This window comes from Neophocaena asiaeorientalis, unplaced genomic scaffold, assembly GCF_003031525.2.
Source record: "Neophocaena asiaeorientalis asiaeorientalis breed wild unplaced genomic scaffold, Neophocaena_asiaeorientalis_V1.1 scaffold500, whole genome shotgun sequence".
NCBI classification, from domain to species: domain Eukaryota; kingdom Metazoa; phylum Chordata; class Mammalia; order Artiodactyla; family Phocoenidae; genus Neophocaena; species Neophocaena asiaeorientalis.
Genome location: NW_020171810.1, coordinates 429,520 through 444,850, shown reverse-complemented (window position 1 = coordinate 444,850; position 15,331 = coordinate 429,520). Strand labels below are relative to the sequence as shown.

The 15,331-nt window shown below is 43.1% G+C and overlaps 1 protein-coding gene across 3 annotated transcripts in view; it reads right to left on the bottom strand.

The window, feature by feature from the left end:
• The window catches only part of B4GALT4 (beta-1,4-galactosyltransferase 4), a 26,054-nt gene that overhangs the window by 10,349 nt on the left and 374 nt on the right, over positions 1 to 15,331 (bottom strand). For 2 of the 3 annotated variants that reach the window (XR_003006125.1, XM_024766666.1), the window contains exons 1-4: positions 15,131 to 15,309; positions 6,503 to 6,901; positions 3,102 to 3,334; positions 555 to 742 (exon numbers count right to left, since the gene is read on the bottom strand). Coding sequence is in view for 2 of the 3 variants with exons in the window: in XM_024766666.1 (XP_024622434.1) it covers positions 555 to 742; positions 3,102 to 3,334; positions 6,503 to 6,755 (674 nt within the window). In the remaining variant the exon portion in view is untranslated. Of the gene's footprint in view, positions 1 to 554; positions 743 to 3,101; positions 3,335 to 6,502; positions 6,902 to 15,130; positions 15,310 to 15,331 lie in introns of those variants that run through there. The other variant, XM_024766572.1, reaches the window with a different exon arrangement.

The following is a 15,331-nucleotide window of genomic DNA, read 5'->3' as shown; positions in this document are numbered from 1 at the left end:
GGGCTCTTCCCACAGTGACTTTGAGAGAAGGGAACTTGTCCTGGGTGTCCTGGCTCCTGAGCAGACCACTCGATGGACATGCCCCTTCCCAGTCTCCCTCCGGACTCAGTCTGGAAACAAACATCACAGTCTCACAAAAGAGGCCTAAAAGCTGACCTGGAGGCACACTCTTGTTGTCTCTTAGGGGCAGAAGGCAGGGAGAGATAGCTAAGTTACTTGAGTTCTACTCAGCGTGGGAGCCCTTGCAAAAGTTCCACCAGGCGGGCCCTACAGGCGAGGCTGGCCGCCATTTGCAAAGCTTGGACTATTTTCCCTCCCATCTTCTCTCCCTTTTTATCTTTGTGATCCTCTGCCAAGGCTGCTGGCAGATTTTTTCCTAATAAGAAAAAAAATCGAATTTCTCTAATTCCTGTTTTGAACTTTAAGTGATATATCATGGACCATTTTTCCTATTTCTCATTTTCTGCAGACACGCTGGACACAGTGTCTGCACAGCCTTGATGATAACAGGCCAGGCTTCTGACCTAAGGCAGCTGTGAGCAGAGCCGCCTTACCTGTACCCAGTGCTGTTCCTGCCAACCACCAGATGCCTGGGCTGATCCTCACACTTGTAAAGGTTCAAATCGTTCTCGGGCACCAGGTCCACATCATGGAATATGAAGCAGTCCCAAATTTCATCCTTGAGAGCTTCTAGATAGCCCACATTCAGGAGTTTGGCGCGATTAAACTTTTTACTTCCAGCCTATAGATATGGAAATTAAAACTTGAAAAGCTCCTGAGACAAGATTTCACACTGTTCCCCTGTTCAGTTCACATGCAGGAGCTGGTATTATTCTTGCTAATGCACAAGAGTATACATATGACATGAAAATCTGACACAGTAGATGCAATAACAATAACAGGCCTTTTGTGTTTTTCTTTACGCTTCATACATACTTGTATTCCATAACTAAAAACACCTTGAAATGAGGAGCTGTTGTTTAATAGGTTTGGAGTTTCAGTTTTGCAAGATGGAAGATTAGTTGAGATTATTTACACAATAATGTGAACAAACTTAACCCTACTGAACTCTACAATAAAAATGGTTAAGATAGTAAATTTTATGTTATGTGTATTTTACAACAATTTTTTTAAAAACCATAGTTTTAAAATACTAATAAAGATAACTCTAAAAAAATTTTAAACATACCTTTATTTATTCCATGTAAAACCACAAAACCTTTCTTACATACCAGTCATGCCAAGTAGAATCACTGCTTCGCTGTTCAGCTCTTAGCTAATCCCAATCTTACCCCATGTAACAAACTTACACTAAGCTCCCCCAAAAATATAGCTTGCCAGAAAGGATCAAGAAATCCTGACCTATAAACAGAGAAGGTTACTGCTCATATACCTAAGCTACTTAAAAGTCTCATGGAATCACTGTAAGAGAACCCGGATTTAACACTTCATGGCAGACACTAATCCTCATAGTGGCCTTACAGAGGACATTCGTTACTGGGTAAGGAAAGAACACAGTAAACCAGTAATATAATCAAAGCTATAGTATGAAACATTTTTTTACAGTAGTAATTTTTTCATGGCTATTTGGATCCAATTCCTTAAGAATAAATTCCAGTTCAATAAACAGTTTATCATAACAGAAGTACAGGCAGTTCTCAAAACTCACCACAGTACTTTCCTGAAAAGAATAACACAAAGCAGACATATTTTTCTATTCATAAAATTATATACTGGGGGGGTTGCTGTCCTGAGTAAGAACTCTGAATGACTAACAATGTTAAAAACAAAAATAATGATAAACCAATGTAACAGTTAAATTTTGTTTCAAATCCTCACGAAATGGGGATAGATGTAATATATACATGCACATTAATTTTTAAGACCCCCAGTTTATTATAAAGTATACACTGCAGAACAGCATCCTCTGATCTGTCAAAAGTTTTCCTAAAACAAATACTACCAGTTATAACCAATATTAGGCATATAGTTAATGATATTACTTGCATTCGGAGCATTTGTAAGGATTTGAGGGGGAATTATTTGGATGGCCCAGGACAATTCTGAAAAGATAGCCCTGTATAGTTGTTGATGTCTTATTTTTCTTTCAATAAATGTTAACAACAGATAGAGGCACCTTAAATCACCCACTCCACTTAGAGCTAAACTCTTCAAAGCAGGCTACACTAATACTTACCGTGCTCCTACTAAATCATGCTTTTGGAAGCCAAAAAAGTGAATCATAAAAGTGAAAACTAGTGGCGTCCCTGGTGGCGCAGTGGTTAAGAATCCGCCTGCCAATGCAGGGGATGTGGGTTTGATCCCTGGTCCAGGAAGATCCCACATGCCGCTGAGCAACTAAGCCCATGCGCCACAACTCCTGAGCCTGTGCTCTAGAGCCCGTGAGCCACAACTACTGAGCCCGCGTGCTGCAACTACTGAAGCCCTCACGCCTAGAGCCCGTGCTCCGCAATGAGAAGCCACCGCAACAAGAAGCCCACGCACCGCAACGAAAGAGTAGCCCCCAGTCGCTGCAACTAGAGAAAGCCTGCGCACAGCAACGAAGACCCAACACAGCCAAAAATAAATTAATTTATTTTTTAAAAAAAAGTGAAAACGAAACATAATGTTCTACATAATAGATAGTGGCAAAGTTAAAGGCAGAAAGGTGGAGACAGTCATAGAATTCCATGGTGGTTAACACACAGTAGTCAACTCCTGTCTAGATCCCCATTGAATAGCCAGGCTCAATAATAAAGCACAGTTCCAACATCTCATTGTGTAGTGTATAGCAAATGCAGAAGGCAATGTAAGGTCAGTTCCAGGGAAATATCTTTGGGCTTCACTGTCCGCAATGGAAGGGCTCACGAAAGAAAACAGGCTTCCTCCAGAGGATCACTTAAGAGCCAGTAAAATTTCCCAGCACTTATCCCATTATTCCACACTCTGGGACAAGAAGTGCCTTTACTACTTTCAAGGATAAATGAGGTAAGAGACCTCACCTTTGATGATAGTTTGATGCCCTTTTACCCAAGACAGACGAAGCGCCTCACAGAGAGGAGGGTGTGGCGGGCAAAGGCCTGGTCTGCCCACACACTCACCTGGTGGATGACATAGATGCCATACTCCAGCTGCTGCCTCTGCAAGAAGGGGTGAAGGTGTTCTAACAGGTACAGCAGGTGCTTCTCTCTGTGCCGGTGAGGGATGAGGATGGCGACCCGCTGCAAAGCCCTGCATTCCTCAGGGTGATACCGGCCTCTGTGCACCTTGGGGTTTTCTGCCTGTACTTCTTCCAGAGTGAGATCTGGTTTGAAAACGAGCTTGTTCTGGCCTTCTACAATAAAAACAGGACACAGGGACTAATACGAACAAGCTCGTCAAAGGCTGACAGGCTTACAGGAGCTAGTACATGTCACACACTTTGTGCTAGCTGTCTGGCACACAAGGAGAACTACTGTAAAGCCTCATTTGGTCACAAACTATAACCACAGAATCTATGACTCAGGTTATTGGCTGCAAAAACAAGCAAATGACATATAAGACCATTCTCTTGTGCTGGGTAACCAGTCCTGGCTCTATGATTCATCCGTAAGTAGAAAATACACTCTGTTCTGAGGACCCTGGTGAAGAGCAGAGGTCAGGGGTAGACTGAGCAACTTCAAATTTGCTCTAACCTCTTTTCCTTCTCAAAATTCCAAAGAGGGGAAAAAAAAAAAAAGGAAGCCTCACCCATGGAATGAATGAATCAATCAATCCAACTTTTTTTGTTGTCATAAAAAAAAAAAAATTCCAAAGGAGGGTGAAGTCTCTTAAAGATCAAGAGCATTCCATGGAATCAAGCTCACGGACAAGGCCCTTTTCCCCAAGGTCCTTCCCTAAGCTCTTGAGAGCTATTCTAACTGCCTGAAACTAAAGCAGCGAAAGGAAATAGAAACTAGCCTCCCTCCCTAACTCAGCAGTAACAGGTATGGGCAACACCGCAAGAATCCTCCCTTTGTTCCACGTGGCGAAATCCCCAATGGGGCATTGCTCAGTGAGTCTGGACACAGCCTGACTGGATGAAACGCAAGACCATCCATGGTAACCAATCTCGTGCAAGGCTTTAAAGATAAGGCTGAAGCCACTGACCCTCGCCTCAGACCCGAATGAACAGGGAATACTGACTGGTAGGAGAGGAGGCAGAGCTCTGGTTAGGGAACACGCTTTTTACAGCTCGGGACCTCCCTGGCGTCCAGTAGGTTAGGACTCTGCGCTTCCATTGCAGCGGGCACGGGTTCCATCCCTGGTCGGGGAACGAAGACCCCACATGCCACGCAGCATGGCCGAAAAAAAACAAGAAAAACTCCACATATACTGTTCAAGGTACTTGCAAACTGAGCTGTCTTCTTCTGGAGCAAAGCAGTCACCCACCTTTCCAATGTATGTCACTGTGCCTTGCTTCATGTGACCATCTCCTACCCTGGCCATGGCTGCTTAGACCAGGCTCTACTGTCCACAGCATGGCTGACAGACTCTGCCCAACAGCACCAAGAGCAAATAACTGACCTACAAGAGCCTTTCCACAAGGGTCTACACACAAGACATAGAGTCGGCAGGCAGTAATCCCTACAAACAAACAGTAAGGAAAGGAGTTACAAGGAAAGGCAAGCTACCAGAGCTGCTGGGAGACGATGGGATGGCTGTAGAGATGTCTTCCTGTGTAGCCTGTCCATAAACCCCATCATCTGAATTAACCTGACCATGTCTCTGCTCTCGGCCCCGGAAAGAGCCCCATGCAACAGGTCTGATGTAAATCAGTCCCCTCGCTCACTCCCTCACTGTAGTAACTTAACATGTGCCCAATCTTCGGGTGCCTGCTTCCACTCACTCTAGCAGTCTCCCTTACCGCCCCCGTCATATTTTCTCAAGTTTTATTCCTCCTTGGGTCACTAATGACCCATCTTAATTTGTCGCTACTTATGTCGCCCTCTGGATCCATACTCAGTACCGTGTCACTGCCCATCTGTTTTCATGAATGCATCTGTTGCTTAAGTATGTTGAGAGAATTCTGAACAAGGGGGATGATACCAGTCAGATCTGCATTTCAGTAACTCATTTTGCTATCTCAACTTGTGTAATCTGTGAGCAGAACAATTTCCCTTGAACAATCCGGAATAATGTTTTGTCTTTTCCGTGACTGAGTACAGAGAAGCAGCATGCCAGTATGATCACACTACAAGTCTGTGATGCAATCAGGAAAAAGGATCTGCAGGTTTTGTGCCGCTAAAAGCAAGAAGCCTCTGAAGAGCCCTAGACTGCCCACCCAGAGAGCTAATTAAGTGTACGCAGAGAGCCACCTCTGTAGGACCAGGGAGGAGCTCTGGACTTCATAGAGCTGGAAAGGATCACCGTGCCCTCATCCCGCCTGCATACTGTCTCCAGGGGAAGAAGGGCAAATGTGTAAACAATACACTGACCAGCACAACAAAATGTGTAAACAATACACTGACCAGCACAACAACAGAAACAAAGGTGGAGGAGCACCCAGGGAGCCTAAGATTAACTCTGGGGCAGTCCCAGAAACCTTTCTGGGAGAGAAGTGATCTAAACTAGATTTCTGATGACTAGACAGGAATCCGCCAGACACACATGGGCTGAGGAAAGGCATTCTGGAAAGACACTCCAAGGATTATCTGGAGAACTCTAAGCGCTTCGATGTTCTGGAGAATCAGAGGTCTGACAGAACCTTTGTGGGTTACATAGAATATCGCTGTGGAGTTTTTCCTAATTAACGTGCTCCCAAAGACCAACTTCTTATTCATTTAAATTGAAAGGCAAGATGTCAAAGGAGAATCAAAACATACAACATATTTAAGAAATAAACACAGAAATAAACTAAGACAACACTGAAAACATACTATCCTGTCCCTCGACTCCATACGGTGGGCCAGGGGGATGTTAATAGATATGCCATGAGTGGAAGCTTGGACGTGCTGTCATTTCCCTGCAGATGCCAGGAAAACATGCCCAGGTTAGCCCGCTGGTCCCAGGAGGATGAGAAACACTGGGAGCAGAGCCACCGGCCTGGGTCAATCGACCCCCAGCGCATCACACACGCCTATTGACATGCCTGCTGAGACTTCTGCAGCTGGAGGATCAAATTGGGCATGTTCACGTAATAAACACTATCTGTCAGCAATACAAATACAGCTCACAAACATAATGTTGAGCAACAGAAGCCAGACACAATAGAGTACATAGTGTATGTTTCCAATTACGTACAGTTCAAAAGAATCTAATGGATGGAATATAAGCTTAGAGTACGGGTCATGACTCAAAGAAGCATCTCTGGGGCTCTGGGAAGATTCCATTTCTTAATTTACATACTGGTTCCACTGGTATGTTCATTTTGTGAAACTTAAGTGAGCTGCACACTTCTGATTTTTGTACTTTTCTGTACATTTGTTATATTCAAATAAAAAGTGTATGTACTACTTGTTAAAAAGAAAAAATAAATACTTACTGAGGTGTGGAGACACAGAAGAGCAGTTGTTAAGGTCTGCTTTTTTCACAGAGGCTTCCTCTGTCACAGTTCCTTTCTTCCCCAAAACTATACCCTTGTTCAAACTAGCCATGAGATCCTTTGCTTTAGAAATCTCTTGAATAGCACCCACAAAGTAGTTACTGGTGGCCCACCCAACCACCGTCAGGCATAAAGTAAAGAGCAACAGTAATCGGAATTTATAGGAAAGGTGGAGAGTCACGTTGAAGCTCATGTCTTTTATTATGCGAGCAGTCGGTATCTCTCGGCCTCACTGCAGGCAGGAAGCTTCAAGTTCAGCTTTTCCAATCTGATTGCAAACCTGATGACAACTGACAGTGCAATGCCTGCTTCTGCTTGGTAGTTCCGCTCCAGCAATCCCTAAAATACAATCACAAAGACATGCTGTTTCAGATGGAAATCCTATCCTGAAATTATTCACATCAGCACAAACTGAAAACCTATCCCCAACTGATTAACAGTAGTGGGAGTTCTCCAACGACAGTTTAGAGATCAGAAAACCAGAGATTTTGGATGTAGAAGGATCCAACCATCTATATACCACAGGAGTTCTCTCTGGGTTCTCACCCCAGCTGTCATTCACCCCAGAAGAAAAGCCATTTCCAGATGCCGCACCGGTGGAGAAAACAAAGAAGAGACGGTCAATGCCTCCTCAGTTCTGAGCTGGCACAGCCCAAAATACAGTCCTAATGGTTCCCTTTCTTAGTTGCCCCTTCCTGGCACAGGTTTAAGCGAAGGTGAACTCTTGTTCTAGGGCATATTTTGATCCAAAGAGAAAATAAGGGAAAAAACAAAAGCTCTTCTCCCTCTGTAAGAGCTGGAAAAACATGTTCCTTGAAACAGAGGATGAAAAATCAAGGATTTTTCAGTTATCAATGTTATCGTCACAATGAGACATTGGCACAGGGCACATCCCAGGAGGTTGGGGAGACGGCAAGGAACACAAAAGGATGCCAACACAGGAGGCCAAATATCTGTAAGAATAACAGAACTACAGCACAGTGTTTAAGATCTGGGGTTTGGGTTTAGACAGAAACTATGAAACCTCGAGCCCATCACTTCACTGAGCCTTGGTCTCCTTACCTGTAAAATGGGGATAAAAATTGTACCTTCCTAGAGAAGTTACTGAGGGACTGGATGACCTAATATATTAATACGTAAAGTGTTAGCCCACCTCCTGATGCACAGTAAGCACCCACTAAGTGGGGACCATCACTGTTGTGATCGTTATATTATTTTACTTTACATTAAATGACTCTAGACTAGGGATGACCTACAGGCAGACACACTGGTGGCTGCCGGAATCACCACTCTACTGTACTGTATTTCTGTCAGGTGATGGGTTGTTATTTTGATTTCATACTTCAATTGCATGTAGTGGGATAGTATGAATTCATCTGTGAGAGGTGGCTATGCTCTTAGTTCCTGAAAAATCCAGTTTCTGAGGCCACATAGCTGAGGGCCCTCCCTGGACCATGGTAAATGCACTAAGATGATGAAGTCTACTTCGCAAGGCCCCACATCCTCTCTGCATTACCAAAACCACGTCTCTCCTCAAATTCTAAACGTGTTATCAGAAGAGTGCAGAAAATGCTAAAGCCAGGACACAGAATCTCCACAGCAAACATATCCTCAATTAAATGGACAGAATGGGGACCAAAATATATTCTGTGCCAAAATAACACAAAAACACATATGATTAAATCTTAAGTAACAAAAACAGAAAATAAATTCTTGCATATGATTACCACTAAAATTATAGAGTTAAGAAAACTCTAGAAAGAAATATTACCAAAAGCTAGCAATAATTCTGTTAGGAGTATGGGATTAGCCAGGGGTGCTTTTTACCCTTTTCTTTCATTTTTGTAAAAGTATGACACACTTTTGTCCTTTTGTAATGAAAACAAAGTTGATTTTTTACATGAGATGTGAGGGACTTCCCTGGTGGTCCAGTGGATAAGCCTCCATGCTCCCAATGCAGGGGGCCCGGGTTCCATCCCTGGTCAGGGAACTAGATCCTGTATGCTGCAACTAAGGATGCCACAGGCCACAACGAAGATCCCCATGTGCCTCAACAAAGAGCCCGCACTGCATGCAGCAACTAAGACCTGGCACAGCCAAATAAATATTAAATAAATAATAAATAAATAAATAAATGAGACGTGGGGATGTGGTAATTTACTGTGAAAAAGAAAAACAAAACACTCGCACGTCCCTGGTGGCGCAGTGGTTAAGAATCCGCCTGCCAATACAGGGGACACAGGTTCGAGCCCTGGTCCGGGAAGATCCCACATGCCACGGAGCAACTAAGCCTGTGTGCCACAACTACGGAGCCCGTGTGCCAAGAGCCTGTGAGCCACAACTACTGACCCCAGACGCCTAGAGCCCGTGCTCCACATCAAGAGAAGCCACCGTAATGAGAAACCCACCACCACAACAATGAGTAGCCCCCCCTCGCTGCAACTAAAGAAAGCCCGCTGCAGTGAAGACCCAACACAACCAAAAATTAATCAATTAATTAATTAACTTTTTAAAAACACCCTTAGCAACTCTCAAGATAGCCTCTTACTTACTTAAGGGTAGTATTCCAAAATTTTAGCTCTACATGAGTTTGAGGGAAACCTAGAACGCATTTCTCTCTAGACACCATGTTATAAACGTAGGTTAGGTTCCTGGATCAAACCACAAGAGAGATGATTTGGCCCAGGAAGCAATTAAACAGTATGGCCTGTGTTTAGGGTCTTGTTTAGGGTCTGTAGGCCTTGCTTAGGGGCTTGCTGAGGCAGTAATAACTAATTAGAAGATTAATCGCTATATAAGAAGAGTGATCTATTTGTGCATTTACTCTGTGCCATGCACTGGGGCTAAACCACTTGTATTAACTTACTTAATTCTCATCTCAACTTTGTGAGGTAAGAATTATTAGTCTCCTCATTTTATAGAGGAGAAAATGAAGGTTGAGAGATTACGGAACTTGCCTGAGCTCACACAACTACTAAGTGGTAGAGCTGGGGTCTGAGCCCACGTGCTCAGCTCCAAAGCCTGGGCTTCTGCCACATCCTTCACATGGACGTTTCAGTCTCTTTCCTCCCCTTGGTACCTGGGTGTGCCTGGCACAAACCCTTGAAACATGCAGCCTTCTACCTGTCTCTTCCTGTCCCTTTCCTTGAGACTGTCTCTGAAATAGTTTCCTGGAGGTCTGTTTTCTTCCCTCCAGGTAAGAGTAAGTCTGCAGTTTTCTGGAGCCAGACTACCTCTTGCCGACTTAATTGCAGGAGGCTTAAATGCTAGGATTGGCAACAGTTTTTGATAAAATCTCAGTCTTGGAAAAGTTAGACAGGGAACATTGTTTTCCTAAGAGCTGCTTATAGAGGGATAATGTTTCAAGAGAGCTCTGCCCCGCCTGCTTATCAGATTGAAGGCAAACACTCTCCCCATGTTTCCATTTCCCCAGCTATAAAATGATTTTTAAAAATTAGCTTAATTTACAACATAGCTGTAAGAATTTAATGAGATGACACAGCAAACACACCTAGTACATTCCCAAGGATATAAATATCTGTTGATTCTGATTACCAATATGATTCATGCTCAAATTTTATCAGCATGCTAACCAAGATGTTATCTCTGGAATTACATATTGAAATACATATTGAATAATTTTATTTTCTATTTCTCTGTAATTTCCTGTTTTTCTTTCAATGAGTATATACCACTCTTATCATTAAAAAATAATAATAATGATTTTTTAAAGAGAGCTCTTTTTAGGGCAGGTCGCTCCTGGTTGGTGTTTGGGAAAACATCATCAGATTGGACTTCTTTGTAAAAACATTTAAATAAATGAGAGACCCTGAACTCTTCCTAAAAAGAATTTTCTCTTTCAGTCAAGGCTGTCTTAAGATGACAGGGGAATCATGGTTATAGAGAACAAATTCAGGTAACATGAAAGAAGTTATTTTAGGGCAAGACTCACCACCCTTTTCCTTTCTAGGTCTGCCCTAGGGTTAGTTCAAAATGATGATGTTCTCATAATTTTGTTTTTCCTCCTCTCAATTCAACCAGTCTTTTCTGAGCACCTGCTATTTTCAGGCATAGTGCTAGGCACCAAGGGAATTAAGGTATAGTCCTTGCACTCAGAGTTTATTTCAGTCCTTCCTTAGATTGTAATGTCTGCAATTTGTTTTCAAATACGCCAGCTCCAACCCTGAAAATGGGGGAAATAGTTGAAATAAAATTGGCAAAATATTGAAAAGTACTGAGCAAGGTGATAGGTATCTGAGAGTTCATTTTCTTTTTCACTCTACTTTTTTGTATGCTTGAAATTTTCCATAAACAAAAATCTAGCATGGAAGACAAGTTATAACAAAGGGTATATCAGCATGAATGCCAAGTATCATTCTCATTCTCAGAGAATCTCTATATGCACACATTTTTACACCACCGTGGGAGGTCAGGAGAGGACACAAGGTGTCACTCCATAAATATTCACTAAGCACCTAGTACCAAGGAGGAAGAACGTGGTCTTCATTCGGCAGCCAAGAGCACTAAAATCAGCATTTCAATGTCTCTAAATCCATCTGGTAATCCTGCAGACACTGGATGTCTCATAGTGCGCAAGATGTGGCCCCAGGCACAGGGTCCTATTCCCTTGGGCCTCTCTGGGGTAGCACCAATAAAAAGGCTGATATTTTGCTACTCCTTTTACTCCTGCAGAGCTCCTGAGAGCTGACTATTTGCAATCACATTGTCCTACCTTCCGTGGACCTCTGGTATTCATTCTCCCAATTATAGTTCCTTTACCTGGCTTCTGAGTGATCACTGCCCAGACCCTAAAGAAGCAATGGTTCTGTGAAAATTAATAAAGGGAAACCTCACTGAAGTGGAACTGGGAGGCCAGAAGGGGAGATACAGATCACATCAATACAGATCCCAATAGGAAGAGACCCACCTTGCATCTTTGGCAGGAAGTGACCCCACTTTACTACCACCAGCAGGAGGAAGAAGCTCTTCTCTTTGCCCGGCAACACCTCAGCAAATGACAGACTGTCACAACTCAGTCAATGAAAAGCCACTATATTTCGATCTCCTAGTTTCCTCCAATGGACTTTTTGTTTATGACAGAGCCTCCCAATTTCCCCTTCTCCTCTATAAAAAAGTTTCTTTTCCTTTGCTTTACTGGACTTGCATGTGGTTTGCCATAGTTGCATGCCCCAAATTGCAATTCTTTGCTGCTCCAGAATAAACCCATTTTGCTTGTAAAATAACTGGCTGTTTTATTGTTTTAGGTTAACAGTTCCCTGGGCAGGGGGCAAGGGTGGGATAGAAATGATGACAGCCATTTACGTGTACAGGTCATTTAAACTCAGACTGAGTTCCTAATGACCAAAACTGGAAGCATTTGAGCAAGAAAATAATGATGGCATTGTATTTTAACCCACAGAATAAAATGAATAGCCATGAGTCCATACTGATATAAATGATCAAATAAATAAATGGGAAAGGGCAGCTCTTTCTTACACTAAACTTCCAACCAATAAGGAAGCAGGAAATGGGGGGTAAAATCACCATTAGGCAAACACCACTGTAAATAATTGTTGCAGACGAGATCCACCAATGGGTGCTAAAATTAGTAGGTAAAAATATGAGTTTAAACAGCTTGCATAGTCTCAAAGTATCTCCCCTCAAATAATTATTAGCTACAAAGGGAAAGTCAGTAACTTTATAGTGAAGAAACCTAGCAGATATCACCTTAACCAAGTGATGAAGGTTAATATCACCAGTGATGAGACCTATCAACCTCATGAATCAGTGATGTATTGCTCTCTACAAAATAACTAATCAGTACTTTTCTACAGAATAACTTCATTCTACAAAATAACTGGGACTCTTCAAAAGGGTCAAAATAATGAAAAACAAGGCAAAACTGAGGAACTATCTCAGATTGGAGGAGACTACGGAGAAATAACTAAATACAAGGTAAGATCCTTGACAGCCAGTGGAAACAGAAAGAAAATTCATTAGCAGGAAAGCTGATGAAATTCAAATAAAGTCTATAGTTTAGTTAATAGTATTGATAACTGAGCAATGGTTATGTAAGGGGCTAATATTAGGGGAAGTTGAGTGAATTCTCTGTACAATATTTGCAACTTTTCCCTAAGTCTAAAATTAAAAGTTAAAAGAAAAAGTCGAAGACTGTGTATAATCCAAGTCAACATACAGCAGTAAAATTAACTTACTTCTCAAAGAGAATCACTGTTTTTTGTATTCCTAGTGCCTCAAACTGACCTGAAACATAGTAGGTGCTAAATGTGGTAAATAATGAATGACTTTCTAAGATATACTAGTTTAAACACACAAGGACACACAATAATCCCAGGTTACTACTAAAATAAATGTGACATGGTATAAAAGGAGAAAAAATAAAGACTAATAAAGAAGGGGAAAAATTAACTGGTATAAAATTCCATTTGGGGAAGATTTTTAAAATTGAAAAAGGCTCATATACACTACCAAATGTAAAATCGATAGCTAGTGGGAAGCAGCCGCATAGCACAGGGAGATCAGCTGGTGCTTTGTGACCACCCAGAGGGGTGGGATAGGGAGGGTGGGAGGGAGACGCAAGAGGGAGGAGATATGGGGATATATGTGTATGTATAGCTGATTCACTTTGTTATACAGCAGAAACTAACACACCATTGTAAAGCAATTATACTCCAATAAAGATGTTTAAAAAGAAAAAGCCTCACCCCCATGCTAGCTCCCTTCGGTCTACTAATACCAATGCTCTCCTAAGGACAGAGGGCCCCATCTCTAATGAATGGCCCTTTCCCTTAGTCCTGCCCACCACCTTTTGCTTCTCTGTCATTGAGTTTCCAAAAGCAGTACTCCTCTCTTCTGACTCTGGGAGGAGTTGCTGTCTAGTCTGCCACTTCCTCCCTGAACCCACAGAGCACACCAGAGCAGTGTCCCTGCCTCTGGGCAAGAGTTGCCTGCAGGTCCTACATCAACTGTTTTACAACAAGGGCTGGCATGAAACAGTCAGGAAACATGAAATCAATTTAACAAGCAAGGGACTGAAATTGTTTTATTTAGTCTTTGTTATGCAGCATGAAAGAATTCCTAAGAATTTCCAGTGGGGGATTTTAATGGAGGCTCGTTGTGCACTTATGTGCCATTCTCAGCTATCCCAGAGAATCCTGTAGTGGGGTCACTTGCAGTTCCCTTTCTGCAGTTATTAGAGGCACATCAATGAGAAGGCTTGAGAAGGTCTGAAGGTCTGAGGTAATGGAGAAAACAAGGGCTTTGAAGTCACAAAGAGCTGAGTACAAATCTGGTTACCAGACGCATGAATGGCTTTGGGGAAGTGACCTAAATTTGATTCCGTTTTGCCATTTATTTTAAAAACATTTTTCAAAGTGTGGTTCCAAGAATGCCTATATCAAAGACAGAGGGAAATTTGTTAAAATTGTAGATTCCTGGGCCCTACTCCAGAGCTAATGGGTCAGAACAATTGGGCCTGGGACTCAGGAAAATGAATTTTTAACAAGCTCCCCAGCTGAGTCTTATACGCATTAAAGTTTGAGAACCACTGAAATAAGAGATCGGACCTGTAATGCAACAGATCCCTCAGAAACGTTCATTTTCCTTTGGGTGAGGAAAAGCAGTAAGAAGATATGTGAAAAGGAGATTTTAAAAATGCATTTGAATAGCTTTCAACTCCATCATTTAGAAACTTATTCTAAGAAATAATCAGAGAGGTAGACGACGATATTCAAACCAACATTACTAAAATAACCAAAAATTCAAAAGATTCAAAATGTTAACAACAGGGAACTGATTTAATTAATTACAATACCTACATATAATGGAGCACATGCTTTCCTTAAAAATGGTGCTTAAAAACTATATGGGGGGGGGGGGGGCTTCCCTGGGGGCGCAGTGGTTGAGAGTCCGCCTGCCGATGCAGGGGACACGGTTCTGCGGGGGTGCTGGGGGGGTGGGGCCCCCCCCTGCCAATGCAGGGGACACGGGTTTGTGCCCCGGTCGGGGAAGATCCCACATGCCGCAGATCGCCTGGGCCCGTGAGCCATGGCCGCTGAGCCTGCGCTTCCGGAGCCTGTGCTCCACAACGGGAGAGGCCACAACAGTGAGAGGCCCGCGTACCGCAAAAAAAAAAAAAAACTACATGGGAGAGTGCTCATTGATAGCTAAGTGAAAAAAAAAAAACAGAATATAAAAATGTGCATAGAATACAATACAATACAATACTCCCTTTCGTCACCAAACGGCTGGAGAGGTCTCCCTGTGCTCCGGCCGCCTCCACACCCTCATCCCTCACCCACTCTTGAACACTCTGCAACCCCGGCACACGCCCACCCTGTTGATAACTGCTCTCCTGAGCCTACCAACCCAAAGGCCTTTTCTCAGTCCCAATACTAATGGCCTTTTCTGTTTTTTTCAAACCTAGACTTAGCCCTTATCTAATGGAAGACCGAACACCAACAGATACGGATTGACAGGCAACGGATGGACGCAGAGCCAGACTAAGGGCAGGTATCTCAGGTACTTTAAAATCCTGTCGACCCTCACCACTCGTCGGCCCCTGAAGGTCCCAGGCGGAGATCAGCAATGGGTTTCCCAGTAGAAACGCTGGGGAAAGAGGGCTCCAAGGAGGAAGGGGCTTCTTCACGCTGATCCTCCCGGCAGGGAGAGAGGTGCTGGTGGCGACTCCAGAAACGCGACGCGGGGCCTCGGAGGCCGACCCCTGAATTCCCACCTGGCAGCCTTTGG